The following is a 25,414-nucleotide window of genomic DNA, read 5'->3' as shown; positions in this document are numbered from 1 at the left end:
CAGGCTAAGAAGTTCTTGGGGTCATTATTATTATCTTTACACATGAGGAAACTGACACCATGGAACCCTAGTAAATTAGTAAACTAGCCCCAGTGATGCATTATCCATCTCGGGTAAAATGTCTGCATTTTAGCAAGGGCCTCTTAAAGCAATGTTAATCAAACACTTTCCTATTAGCTCCATTCTAGGCTTACTGAGAACACTTGGAGATGATTGTAAATTCACTAAAATGTATTCGGCGTTAACTATGTGGCAGCCACTGCATTAAATATTTTGCATGGATTATCTCATTTAATCCTTGTAACTCTAATGCTATCATTGTACCATTAAACTGAGATGATTTAATATGTGACAAAGCAGAACTTGAATCCCACAATCTGACTCCAGAACTCACACTCTAAGCAGGACTTTCACTGTCTCTTAAAACACAACATATGGGTGAAACTTCTTTATGAATTTTATTATAAAACAAAAAAAGTATGATATACATAGCACTTTTACAGATTAAAAGTCAATTTCTCAAACATTTATCTAAGCATGTGGTTGGAAGCCAGTCAGATCTGTAAACCAACACTGACAATATCATTTACCAGCTGTGTTACATTGGGCACATCACCTTGTGCCCTCATTGTAAAGTTAAGAAAATACCAACAGTCTTATAGGATGGTGTAAGGGTTGGAAATAATATAGCTACATGCTCCTATTAACTGTTATTGTAAATAGTATCAAGGAATATTATTGTTATTGCTGACAAAACAGCCCCCATTTTTAATGACTCACTGAAATTAGTTTCATGACTTAGAATAAATAAAGATATGTACATCATCATACATGATAAAAAATTTTTTCCAAGTTTTTATTCAACTTTTATAAACTCTGTTTACATTATTATTTTTTTAATTATTATTTGGTAGTCAATGAATTAATTTCTATGAAGACTTGATGCAAAATATCTTTTGTCTAAAAGTAAGTAAGTTTGTCTCAAATGGGTTTGCATTACTAAAATATAAACACAGAGAAGGGAGGAGTCTTTGTTTTCTTCACTGATGTATCCCAAGCTCCTGTAACAGTGCTTGACACAAAGTAAATACCCAATTAATATTTGTTACATGAGTTAGACTTCTATCTTAATTTAGCAAATTAATTTATGGAGGCATTACAATTCCAGACTTCAAGCTATAATCACCAAGACAGTATGATACTGACACAAAAACAGACACATGGATAAATGGAACAGAATAGAGAACCCAGAAATGGACCCATAAAAGTCTGGCCAACTAATCATCAACAAAGCAGGAAAGAATAGCCAATGGAAAAAATTCTCTTCAGCAAATGGTGCTGGGAAAACTGGACAGCCACATGCAGAAGAATGAAACTGGACCACTTCCTCACACCATACACAAAAATCAACTCAAAATGGATGAAAGACCTAAATGTAAGACAGGAAACCATCAAAATCCCAGAGAAGAAAACAGGCAACAACCTGTTTGACCTCAGCCACAGCAATTTCTTACTAGACATGTCTCCAGAGGCAAGGGAAACAAAAGCAAATGAACTATTGCAACCTCATCAAGATAAAAAGCTTCTGCACAGAGAAGGAAACAATCAACAAAACTAAAAGGCAACTGATGGGTTGGGAGAAAATATTTGCGAATGACACATCAGATAAAGGGTTAGTATCCAAAATCTATAAAGAATTTATCAAACTCAACACTCGAAAATCAAATAATCTAGTGAAGAAATAGGCAAAAGACATAAACAGACTTTCCCAAAAAAGACATACAGATGGCTAACAGACACAAGAAAAGATGTTCAATATCACTCATTATCAGGGAAATACAAATCAAAACCACAATAAGACACCACTTCACACCAGTCAGAATAGCTAAAATTAGCAACACAGTAAACAACAGATGTTGGTGAGGATATGGGGGAAGGGGAACCCCCTTCACTGTTGGTGGGAATGCCAACTGGTGAGGCCCACCTAGAGAACAGCATAGAGGTTCCTCAAAAAATTAAAAATAAAACTACCCTACAATGCAGCAATTGTACTTACCCAAAGGATACAAAAATGCTGATTCAAAGGAGCATGTTCACCCCAATGTTTATAGCACAGCTATCAACAATAGCCAAATTATGGAAAGAGCCCAAATGTACACTGACTGATGAATGGATTAAGAAGAAAGACAAATATCATATGATTTCACTCGTATGCGGAATTTGAGAAACACAACAGATGAACACAGGGGATAGGAAGGAAAAATAAGATAAAAACACAGAGGGAAGCAAACCATAAGAGACTCTTAAATACAGAGAACAAACTGAGGGTTGCTGGAGGGGAGGTGGGCTGGGGGATGGGCTAAGTGGGTGATGGGCATTAAAGAGGGCACTTGTTGAGATGAGCACTGGGTGTTATATGTGAGTGATGAATCACCGGGTTCTGCTTCTGAAACCAATACTACACTGTATGTTAAGTAACTTGAATTTAAATAAATAAATTTTTAAAAATTATTAGGAAATGAAAAAAATGTAAACTACCTTATGGATTTCAAGAATGACACATATATATTTTCCTATTCAAGCTTCACTTAAAATCACTAGAGCAGACAAGCGATAGCTACCAGTTTTACCTAACCGAGGACAAGTTGCACCCTTCTGTATACAAATAGCTGGCTCAGTGAAGGAAGAAGACCTCAGAAGTACCCCACATTTCTTCCACTCCACTTACCTTGCTGAATGATGAAATCATCAGATTGAATGTCATTGTAGTTTCCACATAAGCCACATGATTTCCCTTTATGCTCCTGAGACAGTTTGAGGTAAATTCCAGATATTCCGTCCCAAGCCAATGAAAAACCAAAGGAGGTTTTCACCAGAATATAGTCAGCTAGTTTCTCAATGAAAACCTGCCCAATAGTCTCAGGCAATGTTAAACTTGAAAAATAGAACAAAGGCAAGTTAAGCATTATGATGAGGAATCCATTATAGATGACCTATTTCCACACTGATAAAGATTTTACACATATAACTGAATGCTTCTTTCAACCAACCGAAAATACATTTTTGCTAAATATCAGTGATTTTATAAATCTGTAAAATACTTTATTTAAACCAATGAGAGCTTAAATATATTTATTTTTTACTAGAGAGTTCAAGATAATCTAAAAATGCTGCCCAACAATTTTGAAGTAAGGACAAACAATGGTGAAAATATGGAAACACACGGAGCTCTGATTTTGTTTAATTTTCTTTTAAACTTGGCTGTAAGGAACTAAGAGCTTCTATCTCCAAACCAGGACCTTGGTGTAAGTCGCTGTTTTCCAAAAGAAAAATTTATGGGCATGATCAATTATAATTTACATATTTAATACTGTAAAGTTCATTATTGGGAATATAAAATACTTTGTCATATGGTATTGCATAAGGGTTATATTCATAATTTTAAATCGGATATAATTAGACCTCTTTAAACAAGGGTCACATTGAATATTTAAACTCCTAATCCAATGTCTAGTCTTTTCACTTTTCACAACCATGTACACATAGAAAGGATGTGGGGAAAATGACAGAACTGAAGAAAACTGAGCAACGGATGCTTTAAAAGCACAGTAAGGAGGTTCCGGAAGATGGCGGCGTAGGAGGACGCGGGGCTCACAACGCGTCCTGCCGATCACTTAGATTCCACCTACACCTGCCTAAAGAACCCAGAAAACCGCCAGAGGATTAGCAGAAGGGAGTCTCCGGAGTCAAGCGCAGACTAGAGGCCCACGAAAGAGGGTAGGAAGGGCGGCGAGGCGGTGCGCGCTCCACGGACTGGCGGGAGGGAGCCGGGGCGGAGGGGCGGCTCGCAAGTCTGGCTGGCAAAAGCGGAGGGGCCGGACAGACTGTGTTCCGACAGCAAGCGCGACTTAGCGTCTGGGAGGTCATAAGTTAACAGCTCTGCTCGGAAAGCGGGGAGGCTGGAGGACAAAGGGAGGGAGAGCTGCTGAGCCCCCGGACGGCAGAGCTCAGCTTGGCGGGGAACAAAGGCGCTCGCCAGCGCCATCTCCCCCGCCCATCCCCCAGCCAAAATCCCAAAGGGAACCAGTTCCTGCCAGGGAACTTGCTCGCACAGCGCAAACACCCAACTCTGTGCTTCTGCGGAGCCAAACCTCCGGCAGCGGATCTGACTCCCTCCCGCTGCCACAGGGCTCCTCCTGAAGTGGATCACCTAAGGAGAAGCGAGCTAAGCCTGCCCCTCCAGCCCCCGTGCACCTTGCCTACCCACCCCAGCTAATACGCCAGATCCCCAGCAACACAAGCCTGGCAGTGTGCAAGTAGCCCAGACGGGACACGCCACCCCACAGTGAATCCCGCCCCTAGGAGAGGGGAAGAGAAGGCACACACCAGTCTGACTGTGGCCCCAGCAGTGGGCTGGGGGCAGACATCTGGTCGGACTGCGGCCCGCCCACTAACTCCAGTTATACACCACAGCACAGGGGAAGTGCACTGCAGGTCCTCACCACGCAAGGGACTCTCCAAAATGACCAAACGGAAGAATTCCCCTCAGAAGAATCTCCAGGAAATAACAACACCTAATGAACTGATCAAAAAGGATTTAAATAATATAGCAGAAAGTGAATTTAGAATAATAGTCATAAAATTAATCGCTGGGCTTGAAAACAGTATACAGGACAGCAGAGAATCTCTTGCCACAAAGATCGAGGGACTAAGGAACAGTCACGAGGAGTTGAAAAACGCTTTAAACGAAATGCAAAACAAAATGGAATCCACGATGGCTCGGCTTGAAGAGGCAGAGGAGAGAATAGGTGAACTAGAAGATAAAGTTATGGAGAAAGAGGAAGCTGAAAGAAAGAGAGATAAAAAAATCCAGGAGTATGAGGGGAAAATTAGAGAACTAAGTGATACACTAAAAAGAAATAATATACGCATAATTGGTATCCCAGAGGAGGAAGAGAGAGGGAAAGGTGCTGAAGGGGTACTTGAACAAATTATAGCTGAGAACTTCCCTGAACTGGGGAAGGAAAAAGGCATTGAAATCCAAGAGGCACAGAGAACTCCCTTCAGACGTAACTTGAATCGATCTTCTGCACGACATATCATAGTGAAACTGGCAAAATACAAGGATAAAGAGAAAATTCTGAAAGCAGCAAGGGATAAACGTGCCCTCACATATAAAGGGAGACCTATAAGACTCGTGACTGATCTCTCCTTTGAAACTTGGCAGGCCAGAAAGGCTTGGCACGATATCTTCAGTGTGCTAAACAGAAAAAAATATGCAGCCGAGAATCCTTTATCCAGCAAGTCTGTCGTTTAGAATAGAAGGAGAGATAAAGGTCTTCCCAAACAAACAAAAACTGAAGGAATTTGTCACCACGAAACCAGCCCTACAAGAGATCCTAAGGGGGATCCTGTGAGACAAAGTACCAGAGACATCACTACAAGCATAAAACATACAGACATCACAATGACTCTAAACCCATATCTTTCTATAATAACACTGAATGTAAATGGATTAAATGCGCCAACTAAAAGACATAGGGTATCAGAATGGATAAAAAAACAAGACCCATCTATTTGCTGTCTACAAGAGACTCATTTTAGATCTGAGGACACCTTTAGATTGAGAGTGAGGGGATGGAGAACTATTTATCATGCTCCTGGAAACCAAAAGAAAGCTGGAGTAGCCATACTTATATCAGACAAACTAGACTTTAAATTAAAGGCTGTAACAAGAGATGAAGAAGGGCATTATATAATAATCACAGGGTCTATCCACCAGGAAGAGCTAACTATTATAAATGTCTATGCGCCAAATACCCGAGCCCCCAGATATATAAAACAATTACTCATAAACATAAGCAACCTTATTGATAAGAATGTGGTCATTGCAGGGGACTTTAACACCCCACTTACAGAAATGGATAGATCATCTAGACACACAGTCAATAAAGAAACAAGGGCCCTGAATGATACATTGGATCAGATGGACTTGACAGATATATTTAGAACTCTGCATCCCAAAGCAACAGAATATACTTTCTTCTCGAGTGCACATGGAACATTCTCCAAGATAGATCATATACTGGGTCACAAAACAGCCCTTCATAAGTTTACAAGAATTGAAATTATACCATGCATACTTTCAGACCACAATGCTATGAAGCTTGAAATCAACCACAGGAAAAAGTCTGGAAAACCTCCAAAAGCATGGAGGTTAAAGAACACCCTACTAACGAATGAGTGGGTCAACCAGGCAATTAGAGAAGAAATTAAAAAAATATACGGAAACAAACGAAAATGAAAATACAACAATCCAAACGCTTTGGGACGCAGCGAAGGCAGTCCTGAGAGGAAAATATATTGCAATCCAGGCCTATCTCAAGAAACAGGAAAAATCCCAAATACAAAATCTAACAGCACACCTAAAGGAAATAGAAGCAGAACAGCAAAGGCAGCCTAAACCCAGCAGAAGAAGAGAAATAATAAAGATCAGAGCAGAAATAAACAATATAGAATCTAAAAAAACGGTAGAGCAGATCAACGAAACCAAGAGTTGGTTTTTTGAAAAAATAAACAAAATTGACAAACCTCTAGCCAGGCTTCTCAAAAAGAAAAGGGAGATGACCCAAATAGATAAAATCATGAATGAAAATGGAATGATTACAACCAATCCCTCAGAGATACAAACAATTATCAGGGAATACTATGAAAAATTATATGCCAGCAAATTGGACAACCTGGAAGAAATGGACAAATTCCTAAACACCCACACTCTTCCAAAACTCAATCAGGAGGAAATAGAAAGCTTGAACAGACCCATAACCAGCGAAGAAATTGAATCGGTTATCAAAAATCTCCCAACAAATAAGAGTCCAGGACCAGATGGCTTCCCAGGGGAGTTCTACCAGACATTTAAAGCAGAGGTAATACCTATCCTTCTCAAGCTATTCCAAGAAATAGAAAGGGAAGGAAAACTTCCAGACTCATTCTATGAAGCCAGTATTACTTTGATTCCTAAACCAGACAGAGACCCAGTAAAAAAAGAGAACTACAGGCCAATATCCCTGATGAATATGGATGCAAAAATTCTTAATAAGATACTAGCAAATCGAATTCAACAGCATATAAAAAGAATTATTCACCATGATCAAGTGGGATTCATTCCTGGGATGCAGGGCTGGTTCAACATTCGCAAATCGATCAACGTGATACATCACATTAACAAAAAAAAAGAGAAGAACCATATGATCCTGTCAATCGATGCAGAAAAGGCCTTTGACAAAATCCACCACCCTTTCTTAATAAAAACCCTTGAGAAAGTCAGGATAGAAGGAACATACTTAAAGATCATAAAGGCCATTTATGAAAAGCCCACAGCTAACATCATCCTCAACGGGGAAAAACTGAGAGCTTTTTCCCTGAGATCAGGAACACGACAGGGATGCCCACTCTCACCGCTGTTGTTTAATATAGTGCTGGAAGTTCTAGCATCAGCAATCAGACAACAAAAGGAAATCAAAGGCATCAAAATTGGCAAAGATGAAGTCAAGCTTTCGCTTTTTGCAGATGACATGATATTATACATGGAAAATCCGATAGACTCCACCAAAAGTCTGCTAGAACTGATACATGAATTCAGCAAAGTTGCAGGATACAAAATCAATGTGCAGAAATCAGTTGCATTCTTATACACTAACAATGAAGCAACAGAAAGACAAATGAAGAAACTGATCCCATTCACAATTGCACCAAGAAGCATAAAATACCTAGGAATAAATCTAACCAAAGATGTAAAAGATCTGTATGCTGAAAACTATAGAAAGCTTATGCAGGTAATTGAAGAAGATATAAAGAAATGGAAAGACATTCCCTGCTCATGGATTGGAAGAATAAATATTGTCAAAATGTCAATACTACCCAAAGCTATCTACACATTCAATGCAATCCCAATCAAAATTGCACCAGCATTCTTCTCGAAACTAGAACAAGCAATCCTAAAATTCATATGGAACCACAAAAGGCCCCGAATAGCCAAAGTAATTTTGAAGAAGAAGACCAAAGCAGGAGGCATCACAATCCCAGACTTTAGCCTCTACTACAAAGCTGTCATCATCAAGTCAGCATGGTATTGGCATAAAAACAGACACATAGACCAATGGAATAGAATAGAAACCCCAGAACTAGACCCACAAACGTATGGCCAACTCATCTTTGACAAAGCAGGAAAGAACATCCAATGGAAAAAAGACAGTCTCTTTAACAAATGGTGCTGGGAGAACTGGACAGCAACATGCAGAAGGTTGAAACTAGACCACTTTCTCACACCATTCACAAAAATAAACTCAAAATGGATAAAGGACCTGAATGTGAGACAGGAAACCATCAAAACCTTAGAGGAGAAAGCAGGAAAAGACCTCTGTGACCTCAGCCGTAGCAATCTCTTACTCGGCACATCCCCAAAGGCAAGGGAATTAAAAGCAAAAGTGAATTACTGGGACCTTATGAAGATAAAAAGCTTCTGCACAGCAAAGGAAACAACCAACAAAACTAAAAGGCAACCAACGGAATGGGAAAAGATATTTGCAAATGACACATTGGACAAAGGGCTAGTATCCAAAATCTATAAAGAGCTCATCAAACTCCACACCCGAAAAACAAATAACCCAGTGAAGAAATGGGCAGAAAACATGAATAGACACTTCTCTAAAGAAGACATCCGGATGGCCAACAGGCACATGAAAAGATGTTCAACGTCGCTCCTTATCAGGGAAATACAAATCAAAACCACACTCAGATATCACCTCACGCCAGTCAGAGTGGCCAAAATGAAGAAATCAGGAGACTATAGATGCTGGAGAGGATGTGGAGAAACAGGAACCCTCTTGCACTGTTGGTGGGAATGCAAATTGGTGCAGCCACTCTGGAAAGCAGTGTGGAGGTTCCTCAGAAAATTAAAAATAGACCTACCCTATGACCCAGCAATAGCACTGCTAGGAATTTATCCAAGGGATACAGGAGTACTGATGCATAGGGGCACCTGTACCCCAATGTTTATAGCGGCACTCTCAACAATAGCCAAATTATGGAAAGAGCCTAAATGTCCATCAACTGATGAATGGATAAAGAAATTGTGGTTTATATACACAATGGAATACTACGTGGCAATGAGAAAAAATGAAATATGGCCTTTTGTAGCAACATGGATGGAACTGGAGAGTGTGATGCTAAGTGAAATAAGCCATACAGAGAAAGACAGATACCATATGGTTTCACTCTTATGTGGATCCTGAGAAACATAACAGAAACCCATGGGGGAGGGGAAGGAAAAAAAAAAAAAAAAAGAGGTTAGAGTGGGAGAGAGCCAAAGCATAAAAGACTGTTAAAAACTGAGAACAAATTGAGGGTTGATGGGGGGTGGGAGGGAGGGCAGGGTGGAAGGGAGGGCAGGGTGGGTGATGGGTATTGAGGAGGGCACCTTTTGGGATGAGCACTGGGTGTTGTATGGAAACCAATTTGACAGTAAATTTCATATATTAAAAAATAAAAAAAAAAAAAAACAAAAAAAAAAAAAATAAAAGCACAGTAAGTCACCTAAAATACTTTTGAAAGGTGACTGGACTCCTTCCACAAATATTACAGAAAAGAGCAAGTGCTAATAATTAAGAAAATGGAAGGAGGGGTGCCTGGGTGGCCAAGTCAATTGAGCATCCAACTCCTGATTTCAGCTCAGGTCATGATCCCAGGGTCATGAGACTGAGACCTGCATCAGGCTCGTCACTGAACATGGAGCCTGCTTAAGATATTCCCTCTCTCTCTCTCTCTTACTCTTGCTCTCTCTCTCACTCTCTCCCCCCCCCCCAACCCTGCTCTTCTCCCTACTTGCACTCTCTCTCTCTCTCTCAAAAAAAAAGGGAAGGAAAAAGTCATTTTTACTAAAATAGTCATGCTAGTTGAGACTTATAACCTGTAAGATGAGTGAGGAAGGAGGTTAGTAGGTATATCCACACATTTCTCTCAAAGGCTTCAAACTGGTGAGAGTTCCTTCCCAGAAAGAGCAAGTCCCATCGAACAAAAACCGTAAAACCAAACCTACTCGCTAACAAAGTGACAGCCCCTAAAGAAACCATTCAAAATATCTGTAACTGCTTGTACAGAGCTGTTTGCAAATAGTTTTTTATGGAGAATTAGTTATAAGAATAGGAAAATAACTAAACTTTACATTGGATAATAAATAAGACTCTAGTTAACTACAACCCTAATCTATTCTTATTAAAAATTATAAGAATGAGGGGCACCTGGGTGGCTCAATTGGTTAAGCCTTTGACTTCGGCTCAGGTCATAATGTCACAGTTGGTGAGTTCGAGCCCTGCATCCATCTCTGTGCTGACAGGTCAGAGCCTGGAGCCTGCTCTGGATTCTGTGTCTCCCTCTCTCCCTCTGTCCCTCCCCCATTCACGCTCTGTCTCTCTTTCTCTCAAAAATAAGTAAACATTTAAAAATATAAATTATAAGCACAAGAAATTCATATTAAATTCACAGTAAAAGTCAGTATGAATAATATTGTTTAAGTTTGCAAGCTTATAAAAGCCATACTTGAAAAAAGTGAATCATGTTTTATAAAAGTATTTCATAGCTATAGGATGTTAAATGTATGGAGATAGAGTGGCTCGGTTGTGAGTATTTTTTGGTTTGATCATTTGTCATTTGATTCTTTCACATAAAACTTGATGAAATATACAATTTTTAAAAATAAAAGATTCCTAACTGTAATTACCCAGCTGTCTATAACATAAAAGAATGCCACTAGAGATGGAGAATAATAGTAAAAATTAGATAATCTCCCATAAAATTAAGAAAAACTCCGTGCAACCTAGTCAGGAAACATTCACAATGCAAACGAAAATGAATGTACAAATTAATGCTGAAAATTATTCATGGGTTTACATGTACCAACACCCTTCATTTCACAGGTGAAAGAACCAAAGTCCAGAGCCTTACAGGGTTGATTTGATTTGATTTTGACAAATATTTCCCTAACACCTGCTTTGAATTAGGCCCTAGGCCAGATGTAGCATTATTATAAGCAACTTAGTCAAATAATAAGAAAATCATCCTCTTCCCATCATACAAATCATATAAATGCAATCTCTCATACAAATGGAAATCCTCAAAGAAATATTTTCTCGAGATTTAACAAAGTTAGTATTCCTGAAAATCTACTTGAATGGCGTTTTTTTTTTTAATGTTTATTTATTTTTGAGAGAGAGAGTGAGACAGAGTGTGAGTGGGGGAAGGCCAGAGAGAGGGAGACACAGAATCGGAAGCAGGCTCCAGGCTCTGAGCTGTCAGCACAGAGCCCGACGTGGGGCTCGAACTCATGGACAGTGAGATCATGACCTGAGCTGAAGTCGGACACCCAACCGACTGAGCCACCCAGACGCCCCCTTGAATGGCGTTTTTGTTTTACAAAACAATAATTTTTTAAAGAGTCTATTATGTTACCCCAAATCCCATATAAGGAATCCTAAATAATTATTTAAATTCAGCTCCAAGAAATACATATGCAATTGCATTATATTCCCATTCAAATGGCTAAGCCTTCTTTTCTAAGAAAATGAGAAGTACAGAACCCAAATGATCAAGAAAATAAGCCTGAGAGAGGTGAGAGACTGCTTGGGGTCACCTGACTGTGACAAAGCCAAGGTCAGTGCCTGCTGCCTGCTGCTTCATCCAAAACCCTTTATGCTATCACCTGCTGCCTCTTGAGGAATCTAAACTGAGAACAAAGTACATAGGGTGGTAAGGTCATTGTGCTGGAAAGAATCCCTAGGGTTCAAACACTTGCTAATGAATTCTAAATGACAGACAGAATTGTTCCATCCCACAATTTACATTTTCTGTCATAACTCAGCCAAGGAATATTTTAAATTGAGTATTTCTACAATTATTTAGATTGGAAGGTAGATTATTCCACAGCATTCCTACATTAAGTATAAAGCCTTTCTTCAAACTAATAAACGTTCCTTCACCCAAAACTCTCAGATCTTCTTGTCAGCTAGGAAGGCAAAACTGGGAGTCTCTCTGATTTACCCAAGAAGACTAGTAATTTATTGGCTCTGAATCATTGTCAGAACACTAATGGAAACTCTCAATTAATATCCAAACCTCATTCATGCAAATTTGGAAAAGACATCCAAAGGTTTAGTTTTATTTTAAGTTACTGCTAAGAAAGAAAGAAAGAAAGAAAGAAAGAAAGAAAGAAAAAAAGAAAGAAAGAAAAAGATTTAAGAAAGAGAACAAAAATAAGAGTTGAACTATGAAGATTTCTCCTGAATCCTTCTTAGAAAAAGGATGTGATAATCTCATTTCTATCTAATCAAACATAAGTGTATCCTGCACAAACATTAAGGAGGTTAAATTGGTTGGATTCCTGGTCACATGACTGGCCTCGGCGCTTGCTGAAGTCTTAATATCTGTATGTTATAACTTTAAGGTTGTTGTTTGAAAGAAATCTTCTCATCTCTTTTGCAATGCTGGCAGGAATGCAAACTGGTGCAGTCACTCTGGAAAATAGTATGGCGTTTCCTCAAAAAGTTAAAAATAGAACTACCGTATGACCCAGAAATTGATGGGTATATATCTAAAGGATACAGGTGTGATGTTTTGAAGGGGCACATGTACCCCAATGTTTATAGCAACAATCGACAATAGCCAAAGTATGGAAAGAGCCCAAATGCCCATTGACAGATGAATGGATAAAGAAGATGTGGTATACACACACACACACACACACACACACACACACATATATGTATAAACATATATATGTATATATATATGTATATATATGTATATATACACACACACAATGGAGTATTACTCAGCAATCAAAAAGAATGAAATCTTGCCATTTGCAACAATATGGATGGAACTAGAGGGTATTATGTATGCTAAGCAAAGTAAGTCAGTCAGAAAAAGACAAATATATGACTTCACTCATATGTGGAATTTAAGATACAAAACAAATGAACATAAGGGAAGGGAAGCAAAAATAATATAAAAACGGGGGGAGGGCAAAGCATAAGAGACTCTTAAATACATAGAACAAACTGAGGGTTGCTGGAAGGGCTTGGGGGGGGGCGGGATGAGCCAAATGGCCAAGTGGCATTAGGGAAGACACTTGTTGGGATGAGCACTGGGTGTTATACATAGGGGATGAATCACTGGAATCTACTCCTGAAATCATTATTGCTAACTAACTTGGATGTAAATTAAAAATTAATTAATTAAAAAACAAATAAATAAACATAAAAAAGAAAGAAATTCTTTCTTCCTACTCTCCATAATTCACTTTCAAGCATGAGATGTTTGGAAATTCTATAAATTCATGGTGTTATTTTTATTATATCATTTATCACATCTTACCTGATTCCATTCTTTTTTATTTCATGCCCATAAATTCGAATTTCCTCTTGGTCTGAAAAGAACAAGCTGATTGACCGATGACAGTAATACACTGAACCATGGCACTTAGGGCTATTATGAACCTTAAAAGAGAAAAAAAAAAAAAGCAAAGACAGCATAGGAACCAGCAACAGATATGTAGGCCTTCATTCAAGTCACCAAAGCCACAATGCCTGTCTACAGTTCTACAGCACCATTAGTCCTATGACACTGAACAAAATTACAACTACATTTAGGATTTCCAAAGAAAAAAAGATTTACCACAGAAATTGGACGGCAAAATTAACTCCATAAAGTACACATTAATTCAGCATATTTTTTAAATGATCTGAATCTTTACATGTTGAGTGTCAATATTCTAAAGATACATGGTATGTACTGGAATAAAATTAGTTCTAGGAAGAGGACAGTAGAGCACCACAAAAACACACATTTGTATTTTACATGTCCATGTCATGTTAAAGAATCATGAAATGGAGCTCTACACAATGCAACACTTACAGATTGCAAAAAAGTGACTATAACCTCTCTAAAAATAAAATTGCTCTAAAAATAAAATAATATTTTAGGGAAGACAAATATTATTTCTCAAACCTTGATGGGAAAATTAGTTTATGAGGAAAGAAAGAAAGAAAGAAAGAAAGAAAGAAAGAAAGAACAAAGAAAGAGAAAGAAAGAGGAAGAAAGAAAGAAAGAAAGAAAGAAAGAAAGAAAGAGGAAGGGAAAGAGGGAGTGAGGATAGAAGGAAGGAAGGAAGGAAGGAAGGAAGGAAGGAAGGAAGGAAGGAAAAAAGAAGGAAAGAAAAAAACAAGGAAGAAAAGAAAACAAGAAAAAATAAAAGCAAAGAGAAAAAAAAGGAAGGAGAGGAATGTTAGAATCTCTTACCCCATTCCAATATTAATTTCAAACATTCAAAAAGCAAAGTATAAAAATCTGACCACATTGAGAAGAAATTTATGGAGATAGAGAATTTGAAATTAAAAAAAAATTAGGGGGCACCTGGGTGGCTCAGTCAGTTAAACGTTCTACTCTTGGTTTCAGCTTGGGTCATGATCTAATAGTTCATGAGTTTGAGCCCCATGTTGGACTCTGCCAAGACAGTGCAGAGCCAGCTTGGGATTCTCCCTCTCTCTCTTTCTCTCTGCCCCTTTCCTGCTCACATCCTATCTCTCAAAATAAATAAATCAACTTAAAAAAACATTATTGATTGGAACATAGAAAATGTAGCAAACAAAAAATGGGGTAAATGTTAACTCTATACAAATGTACAAAGAATAGAAATTAAATAATAACTTATTGGGCTCAAGCCTAAACCATATTTATATGAATTCATAAAGGTATAATATGTAAATGACAATAATGTAAAAACCACATATCATTTAACCTAAGATGGTGATATAACCCCATTAAGAGGAGGGAAGGAAAGTGTGTGTGTCTGTGAGTGTGTGTGTGCGCGTGCGTGTGTGTGTGCGTTAGGGGCAGGAAGGGTGATGTAACAAAGATGATTCCATCTTCCATAGTCAGAAATGAATGAGTAAAGCCTAACTTGAAAGATAAAGAAATAATAGCATATTTTGGCATGTAAGATAAAAGCCTGAAGAAACAGCTTAAAGAGCTAGAGAAATTGCCTTTGGGGAGCCAGATTTTAGCTAGGGTTGGGAATGAAGGCAAACAGGGGCTACAGTTTTGCTTCACTGCCTTAGATGACTTTTTTAGACTGTATACATGTATTATTTTTATAAAAGTAAAATTAAATTTAAAAAGAAAAAGAAAAGGATTGGGAATATGAAAAAGGATATATGCATAAAGATGTTTATCAATTTATCTATTAAAATACTGAAAAAAATTTTGAAAACCTAAAATTCTAAAACAGGGCATAAGTAAATAATTTGAGTATTCCGCAAATTGAAACAAATACAGCTAAAAAAAATTGGGTTTTAAGAATACTTGACGTGGAAGAAAGTTCTTCACATAATATCAGGTGAAAGTCTAGGACAGAAAATTGTACATAGTATGATTTCAAGATTATAAATGTGTTTAAAAGTCACAGAAAAAAGTGTAGAAGAAAATATATGAAGCCATTAGCAATGGTAACTCTTACTGATATTTCTATTTTTTTAGACTTCTCTGAAATTTTCAAGTTCTCTCCAAGAGAAGTGAACTACTTCTATAATTAGGGGAAAGATGACATTTAAAGCAAATGGATTTGTTGACTTGAAAATTTTCCACCATCCAAGACAGAGCCAAGTAGAAACAATATTAACTCTGGGAGCACAGTTTAGCACTGTGTGTTATTAACAAAGGACAGAGTATCTAGTTGACACTTTATTCTTCAAAGGAGTGAGACCCTGGACAAGCACATTTCAATGAGGGAGTCAGAAGGTGTTTAAGTGATAAACCCAGAGAAAGAGTGGAGGAGTAACAGACAATAAGTGACTGAAAATAGGAGCCCTGTAAATACCGAAGATGCATGCCACTAACTTCCCTATCTAAGGAGACATGGGAATTTTTTATCTTTAAGCCCGGTAAGTTAACTTTCAATAGACTTCATTTCTTTTCTGGGTCACAAGGATTTGTTGTTCTTAAAAAGCTTCAGGGCCTACTTTTTAATATTTGCATCACCTAGGAGAGGAGGAGAATTTTGGCAACTCTAATGTAAGTTAGAAGGGAAAAGGGAAGCAGGAATTGAAACAAATAATGCCTATGAAGAGTTTTAGCTTTTGAACAGGATAGCACAGCAGTTTCCTGACTGTGTTTTGAGATAGCTGGAAATTCAGAGGAAGATGGTGAGGCAGGGAAAGAGGTCCCTGACTTTATTGGTTCAACTAAAATCCCTCTGCAGCTTGTATTTTTTTTTTAATTTTTATTTATTTTTGAGAGAAAGAGAGTGTGCGCATGCAGGGGAGGGGCAAAGACAGAGGGAGACACAGAATATAAAGCAGGCTCCAGGCTCTGAACTGTCAGCACAGAACCTGACTTGGAGCTTGAACTCACAAACCATGAGATTATGACCTGAGCCAAAGTCAGATGCTTAACTGACTGAGCCCCCCAGGCGCCCCTGCGCTTGAATTTCTCTTAAGAATTCTTCCAAATCAGAGCACTTGGGGGAAGGGGTTCAGTCATTTGAGCATCTGACTCTTGATTTTGGCTCAGGTCTTGATCTCACGGTCGTGAGATCAAGCCCCGTATCAAGCTCAGCACGGAATGTGAGCCTGCTTGGGATTCTCTCTTTCCCTCTCTCTCTGCTCCTCCTCCACTTGTGCTATCTCTCTCTCTCTCTCTCTCACTCTCTCTCTCTCTCTTTCAAAATAAATAAACAAAGTTATAAAAAATAGAATTTTTCTGAATCAAGAGTTCTTCAACTAAGCACTAACTCTCTGAGCTCAATCCTGTAGTATGAATCTACCTAGTAATTAGCTGCCTGCCTCCATGCCTCGAGCCTGTGCTTATGTGCTCTGTTTCCTGAATGCCCATCTCGGGCTCATACCAAAGGGCACCTTTGAGAAACATTAATCCAGGTGTACCTCACACTGGAAGTGTCAGGAAGGAAATGTGTATGAGCAATTTGGTTGGTGCCCAAACCCACTCCTTCTTCAAAACATTCACATCAAATCTGAAGAATAAGGACATTAACTGGAGTTGTTATAATTTGATATCTGTGATACAGACATTCTGCATTGCCTGCAATTCTCTCCCACCTGGATCCAAACCCTTCTTCTCCCAGTCCAAGGCTCCATCTCAATAGAATATACCCAATTTAGCTACATATTTAGTCCATTCCAGTAAGAACCAATCCTTCTCCTTCCCCAGTCAGAGCCCTAAGTATGCATGCTATGATTATTATATATTTTCCATCATTTGTCCTGTACTTTAAAAATACAGACTTGCCAGAAAAAAAATCTTTAAGTTAATTATGTCCTAGGATCACCTACCCATACAGTGTACCGAGGCTCCAAATTACCACAGTCCTTTGCAAAGATGTAAGAACAGTTTCCTGGGAAATAATAGTAAATGCCATCAAAGGTTTCAAAGTGGTACTGTCCCCAGGTTTTGCAAATCCCATCTCTGCCATTGCCCATATTTGGCACTGAAAAGAAATAGGATCATATTTAGTAGAATAAAATAAATTACACCCTGTTTCTGGCAGGATTCAGTTATGGTAGGTGGTTCTAATTTTCAGTAAAATAAATATTTCCCTTTGGCAGTCAGTATCACAGAAAGAAATAACTAACATAAAATTATGAGTTGCTCGCAAAACTGTTAAACTCTCCTGAAGGAAAACATGGTCTCCAAGCTGTTTTGAAGAAAGGATTTATGTTAGAAAGTTCCTTAACTTTTGCTTTTAAAGGAAGACTCTGGAAGAAGAGAAGAGTGGGGAAAATGATACAGTAAAAGAAGGTAACAGTGATAAAACAAATATAATGCCTCAGAAAAGAAATTAATGTCCCCATTGAGTGCCCTAAAAATTTGCATGAACAGCATTAGAGTATTCCAGACTCTGCAATTTTTAAAAAAATATATCTTAATACTGTCCACAGAGAAAAATAACCACTGGCAAAAGAAAAATCATGTTTATATGTCTGAGACCTAGGGATGGGGAGCATTAGTCATCCAAAGTATGCTGGAACATAGGAATCCATGACCTCAGACTGGCCAAATTTTAAGCAACTATCATCTTAAATTGTATAACTTCATCTTCACTGTTCTCATGTCTACCTCCCTTTGTCCCCTTGTGGATAATCCTCTATTCTATTTTGATTTTCTAGACCCTTCCTTCTAGAATAATATGGAAGTCAATGACCTTTACAGAGCACTCGGTGTATAACATTTTAACACATGCTATAGGGAACATAGAGATAAGGCACAATCATTGTGCCTTTTCTTTGTAATTTTACCTAAATTTATTAGCCTTGACCAACTTTGGCCTGTACAGGAAAATAACACAGAGTGATTCATTATTCAGACTTCTCTGACAGTATGCCTTGCCTCTGTTGCATATTTTCATAGAATCTTATACTTTCTTTTATAGCATGTGGTACAAGTATAATTAATGTGTATCCATTGTGCATCAGTCCCTTCCTCTAGACTGTAACCTCCAAGAGGGCAGAAACATGTCTATATTGCTCACTATTATATCCCCAGTGCCAGGCCTGGGATTTAATAGATATTCCATAAATACCCATTAAACAAATTAATATCTATCATTATTGATGTTGGACCTTATCCTAGACACTGTGGATAAAAATATTTTTTAAAAACCCTCTGCCTTTGAAGAGCTCTCAAAATTGTTTCTATTTTATGTACAGAATGTCCAGTTAATTCAAAGTCAAAAAGAATGAGGGCTCCAAATAACAAATCTGATTTATAAAGCAACAGAGAAATGAATAAGAACGTAGTTTAATGGATTAATATAATGTAAAGTGGAAAAAAGGCTGGAGGAAGTTGTAGAGATTAGTGAGAAAGGAAAGTGGAGATACCTATTTTCTTTTACATTGTTTCTAAATTATAGGAATGAATTATGGACACTCTAGTTAGTATATAATATGATTGTCCCAATCCCCAGTGGCTGAACACTTACATAGCAAATTAACCTTAAAGTTCCCCTCGACTTGTAATTCCCTCAAGCATCCCTGAAACTTACCAATCTGGCACCGTGTCCCAAGTGCCTGAAATATTTGACAGTCACATGTACCAGTCTTAGAACAGAAAGCTCCATTAAGACATTCATGAGGACAAGAACCTGACAGGCAAAAAAAAAAAAAATAAGTTATCTTCTGGCATGCCTCAGTTCTTATAAACATAAAATGTCAAGATTTAGCTTGGACTAACTGTAACCATTATAAATTCAAACAGAACCCTGGGCCTCTTGCCTTGATGAGCTAAAGAATTAAGCCTGTCAAGTCTCTATCTAGTTCATTTCATTATGTGTGCTGTGAAACAAGAAAGACAGGATTTCACATCTCAAACCACCCTGAGAGCAAAGGTTAGCTTCCTTCAAGCAATTGAAAGGTCAAGTTCCCATGTAAGGAATCCCTGTCCCAGATGATGAGAACCAGAAATGCACAAACTGCAGATGATTCTGTTGACAGAGTTTGGCCCTGGCTGCACGTCCAATGGTCTCCATCTCCAGGAGCAAGTGTATTAAAGAATAGTGTCCATCATTAGCTCGAGGGATCAGGTGAAGCATTAAAAAACTCAAATGGAAGCTCCCATTTTTGAAGAAAAGAATTAAATATTTCATCCAAAGTGTGTGTATTAATTAATCTTCAGGCTCCATTACAAATAATACATTCTTCCTGACTCATACTTAACTTTAATGGGTATAAACCAAAGTCATGGCTGGCCTTCACCAAAAATACTCTTTTTCATGGAAAGAAAAATTGCCTCAAAGGATTATGCTGAAAAGAGGAAGCAAGAAACTATGAGCTACTGAGTATGTTTTTAAAATGCAAATGCATCACAGTGAAATTTTTTCCTCTAAAAAGGAGAGAGGACAAGGAGTAATTGGCAAATTTCAAGCAGGAAGAATTTAAGTAACACATCAAGAGAACGAGAAGACATCTCTGAGTCACCATAAAGAAGTACTAAAGATTGAGCCTTTCAGGAATATGTTAAGGTCATGGAAGGCAGTTAACGAACTGTGATGAATTAACCACCATTCTGACAAAGTCAACAATAAGAAAATCCTATTATTATTCTACTTTTAAGATCCATCAATTTAAAGTCTTTTTACATTTAAAGACCTACAATTCTCTCTCTAACTCTTAACTGAGGGAAAATGAGCTGTCTCCATTTGATTTTGATTGATCCACTGATCCAGGTAAAGTCATGTTTTTCACAAATTTAAATGCAGTTTTTTCCCTATAAATTTTATCTTAGAACACAATCTTACATTTTTACAACAAATAAATATCAAATAAATAAATAAATAAATATCTAGACAAACAAATGTATCTCCTTCAGAAATTTATTTACAACCCTGTTTATTCTCCTGGCTAGCCAAAACTAGCCAGGAATAGTTGCTATTTTAAATAAAAGGAAAAGTTGGAATTCAATTTCAAACTATCATCAGCATTATGCTTAATGGAAATGGGAAGTGGGTAAGCCAGAATAAAGATGTCAGGGAATCAAGGAACAAGTAAATGACTCAGAAAGAAATTTGCTGATACCCAGTGATATCTTTCCTGATCATGTAGCTATCAGCTTCATCTAATTGTTTAACCCTGCTAATTTACAAAAATAATTCAAATTTCTACATAAAGTGAACTTAACTATTACTATTATTACCACCTTGGCTCAGTTTCCTTCATGCATTAAATGGCAATAGTTAATTCAATGTATTTCTCAAAGGGGTCTTTTAAGAAAGCAAACAGAAAAATGTAGGCGTGACACCAACCTTTTATTTTGCTCTCACCCCAATTAATAGCTTCATGGAAGAAATATCTTGGAGATGTTGCTTCAAACTTGGAGAGAAAGAAATAAGAATTCAAAATAGTTAAATTATTTAATTTGAGCCAAATAAGCAAATTAGAAACTCTGGAGAAATAGTTACAGATACAACAATTATAAAGTGCTGACTCTGTGTCCTTGACTTATGGAGGCATCTCGATGAGGCAGAAAGGGCTCCTCGGGTTGTGGTTAGAGGATGTGACTTCAAGCTTTGGTTTTGCCTCTTACCTGACTTGGGTAAGTCTCTCTCCTCTTTGAGCTCAGTTCTTCTCCTGCCTCCCTCTCCTCTTTGGAAAAGAGCCTGAGTGGAGTCTAATCTTTGCATTAACTGACTGCTTTGCCTACAGAAGTAGCTCTTCTCTGATATTTCCAAGTGCAGATCGATCTGGAGAAAATGCATGCGGCTGATGGACCAACAGACAAGGACCTGCAGAGCCATTTGTGAAGACACCATCCACAGAAGCTGCTGCTTTGGCACTGTGTGTCACCCTCCATCTCCAAAGAACTGACACTTTGAAGTTCATAGGCCATTTAAGTATATCTTTTTATAGACCCCCAGCCACTTTAGGGTAATGGTTAAGAGTATGAATTATGGAATCAGACAGACCTGGATTAGAGTCTTGATTTTGCGATTACATAGACATAGGCAAGTTTCCTAAGTTCTTTAAAAAAAAAAAAAAAAAAAGGTTTCTTAACCTCTTCGTGTCTTCTTTTACTTGTCTGTAAAATGGGAATAATGGTATCTACTTAATTGTGCCGTTATGACAATAGATTAAAATGATGTATGTAAAAATTCCACCATAATGCCTCACACATAGACACCTAGCAATAAAGAGATTTATATTTATGTAAGAAACCCAGATAAAACCTTAAGATTTTTGGAGGTCAATATAGCTTATAAGCAAATAATTGTGGTTTACTAGGCCTAATCTCTTAAGGGTTTTTATTCAAAGTCAATGATAATTTAGTGTATGGTCTGAGGCAATGTCCTTTCCAATAGCATTTCTACATTTACCAGAAGAACACATGCTCCCAAAATTTTCCACATAAGTGTCAAATCGAATACTAGATGTTGTTAGAAAAACTGGAAAGGTTGACGGACAAGAAGAAAGTGGGAAGAGGGAATGTGACTTCAGGTACAAAGTCCTACCTCAACAGATCCTGGTCTCCTTCCTACATGCAGTTTTATTTTGGCATTTTCCAGTGAAGACTTGTTCTTTTAATACCCACACCTGCCCCATTCCAGGAAAGAGGACTCCCACACTCTTTCTCACACTTCAACACTCCTTTCTAAACTCCTTGAGCCACACTATGCCTCCAATTCCATTATTTCCTGTTCTCATTCTTCCCTGGTTTTATCCTCACTGCTCAATCTCCCCATTTTGCCATTGCCTCTGTCTTCACACTAAGTTAAATTCACAATAGTCTGTGACTTTGATTCCCCCAAGACAGCAAGTTTTTATTCTCTCTGCAGCCGTAATGTTTCCAGCTGTCTGCATCTAACAGCCACCAATATTCCTGGGCACCAAAATCTTCTTACTTCAGCACTAGTGAATTATCTCTGATGCTCACTAACATTGTCTACTGGTTTCAACTCTGACTCATACAGGCTTATAACCTTGAACAAATTATTTGAAAAAAAAATTTTTTTAATGTTTATTTACTATTGAGAGAGCGAGAGAGTGTGTATGAGTGGAGGAGGGGCAGAGAGAGAGGGAAACACAGAATCTGAAGCAGGCTCCAGGCTCTGAGCTGTCAGCACAGAGCCTAACATGGGGCGCAAAGTCAAGGACCGTGAGATCATGACCTGAGCCCAAGTCAGATGCTTAACCAACTTAGCCACCCAGAAGCCGCTTGAACAAATTATTTAACCTCCTCATCCTCAGTTTCCCAATCTATAAAATGGAATAAGAGTAGAATTGTATTAAATGCAATGAATAAGGAAAGCACAAAGAGCAGTGCCAGGCATAGAACAAGGGTTGTAAACAAGTTACCGATTTTTATTACTAGGCAAAAACTGAATGCACCAGACAAGAAAGATCAAGCCTTTTTTTTTTTCTCCATATCCTTTCACTTAACTTAGGGTATATATACTCCATGGAAACTACAAGTGCTTAGCACACTGGCCTCCTCATTACGGAAGCATCCTAATTACCACACATTCCATGCATCACACTACTTTTCACCAGTGCTAAGACAAGACACATACATAGCTTTTACCTTTTTAACTAACCTGAACTCAGAATGGAATCTTACACTTACAATGGAGAGCATTTTATTTTTAAGTCATATAAATAATGGCAAGTAATTGATGGTGTCAGATTCAATGAATAAGTTACACAGAAATGACTTCTTTTTAAAATTTTTTAATGTTTATTTATTTCTGAGATAGAGACAGAGCATGAGTGGAGGAGAGGCAGAGAGAGGGGGAGACACAGAATCCGAAGCAGGCTCCAGGCTCTGAGCTGTCAGCACAGAGCCCGACGCAGGGCTCGAACTCACGAACTGTGAGATCATGACCTGAGCTGAAGTTGTACTCTTAACTGACTGAGACACCCAGGTGCCCCAGAAATGACTTCTTTATAGTCTTACCTTCATTAGAATTTAGAATCTAGGCAATAGGCACTGCTATTCATTTTATGTCTCTAGCGTGGTCCCTGGTATGTCGTCAAAAAATATCAATGAAACTGAAAACACACATAATTCAAATGGGAATGATCTGCCTCCCCAGCCTTGTTTAGAACTATGACTATAAAAGATTTTGGGGGAGCCTGGGTGGCTCAGTCAGTTGAACGTCCAACTCTTGATTTCAGCTCAGGTCACGATCTCACTGCTTGTGCTGGCAGCACGGAGCCTGCTTGGGATTCTCTCTCATCCTCTCTGAAAGGGACCACCACCAAGACTGAGCCCCCAAACCCCTCCTTTCTACACTCTGGGATTTTCTCCCTTCCTGGTTCCACTTTTCTCTCTCCCTTACTTGTGTACTTCCCAAATAAATTGGCTGTACCTAAGTCTCTCAGCACCTGCTTTCAGGAGGAAATTTCTGAAACGTAAGGCAGGTGCAAAAGAAGTCCAGGCAGTGGGTGCATACGTTCACATAACTGATACAAGATGATAGCCCATTCTTCCTCCTTGCTGATAACATCCCCACAGGAGGATGGGAAGCACAGAGAAACAGAGGTTTGTGTCTACTCTTTCTTTGCTCATCCTTCATCTCATTGCCAACATATTTCTGAATCCTTACTCTCGCAGGTATCTACCCATCGATGCTCTGTCTTCCTAGAGCAGAAGTTATGAATCAGTGGGCAAGACTGGACTTATGACGGGTGAAATTTCATGCAGTGCATGATGATGACCTCACTGCCCTTCTTCAGCATTTCTTCTTTTAAAACCTGTTCAGATGTTAAACAGGTTCTCTCTAAATGGGAAACCAAGACAAGGTAAGTGTGCTCCTCACTTATTAACCACAGGTAACTCCTTTGGGGTAAATCATACAAATTCTAAAAATACCTAAGTGGACAATAGTATAACCCTATCCACAGGTCACTTCATGGGACAACTTTGGGGTCTATTTCACAGATTTTTGAAACTAGTAGGTTCACCAACATGCATTTTTTTCTCAAAATGAATTTTCTACTGAGTCATGCTGATGTCTTTCTGTGGTTTACATGGTCAACTGACAAACATGTAGTTAAATTTCTCAGAGAAACATCATTTTAACCACTTCACATGATGCATAAGTACTTAAGTACACAAAACACTCTTTTTAAGGGGGAAAAAAGTGTTTCCATTCCAAAGACAATCTTTTGCCCATCTCACTACAAAAAAAAAAAAAAAGATTTCTGAATAATAGTAAATTAGTTCTGTCCTCTAAATTGACACAAATGGCCTATCAAATCCATCTTCAGTTCTCTTTAATTAACACCAAAACATGTAAAAATTCAGGCACTTACCAGAAAATACTAGCAGAACTGATTGCAATTCAGATTTTGACAAAGGCCTCCTTGAATATATAAGCCGTTCGCTATATAAATATTCAAATCACATTACTTTCCCATGAATACCTTTAAGTTAGGATTCTCTATTTTACCACCCATCTTTTATAGAGAAATATTTTTTAAATCCACCTATTTGAACATTCCAATCATAGTTTGCAAATATTGTAATTATGTTACCCCAAATCCTTTATATAAGGGGACCCAAGCAGAAGGGCCTCCTCAGATTCAGTGCTACCTGCCCTCCAAAAACAGAGGTCACCTCTCCAGACGTGTCTGTCATCGAGATTTGTCAGACAATATAAAAGCTGTCTGTCAGGACATCAGGACACCTCTGATGCCTTTTTGCAAGTACTTAACTCAGATCATGTAGACCTCTCTCTGCCCCTGTTCACTTGTATTTGTTTGATTGCATCACCCTGCTATCGTGCTTAATTTTTAAAATGATTAAAAATTTCTGGCATGTAGATGAGATTCAATCTCCCACACATGCTGTGAGCCTA

The 25,414-nt window shown here is 38.2% G+C and overlaps 1 protein-coding gene across 1 annotated transcript in view; it reads right to left on the bottom strand.

The window, feature by feature from the left end:
• Positions 1-25,414, bottom strand: part of OTOGL (otogelin like) — a 146,825-nt gene that overhangs the window by 118,741 nt on the left and 2,670 nt on the right. Inside the window, exons 4-8 of the mRNA XM_060656875.3 lie at positions 20,864-20,930; positions 19,109-19,207; positions 17,400-17,554; positions 13,429-13,550; positions 2,729-2,934 (exon numbers count right to left, since the gene is read on the bottom strand). Of these exons, the coding sequence (XP_060512858.3) occupies positions 2,729-2,934; positions 13,429-13,550; positions 17,400-17,554; positions 19,109-19,207; positions 20,864-20,930 (649 nt within the window). The remainder of the gene's footprint in view (positions 1-2,728; positions 2,935-13,428; positions 13,551-17,399; positions 17,555-19,108; positions 19,208-20,863; positions 20,931-25,414) is intronic.

Source organism: Panthera onca, chromosome B4, assembly GCF_046562875.1.
Source record: "Panthera onca isolate mPanOnc1 chromosome B4, mPanOnc1 haplotype 2, whole genome shotgun sequence".
Classification (NCBI taxonomy): domain Eukaryota; kingdom Metazoa; phylum Chordata; class Mammalia; order Carnivora; family Felidae; genus Panthera; species Panthera onca.
The sequence above is the reverse complement of the archived record's forward strand: the minus strand, read 5'-3'. Positions and strand labels throughout refer to the sequence as shown.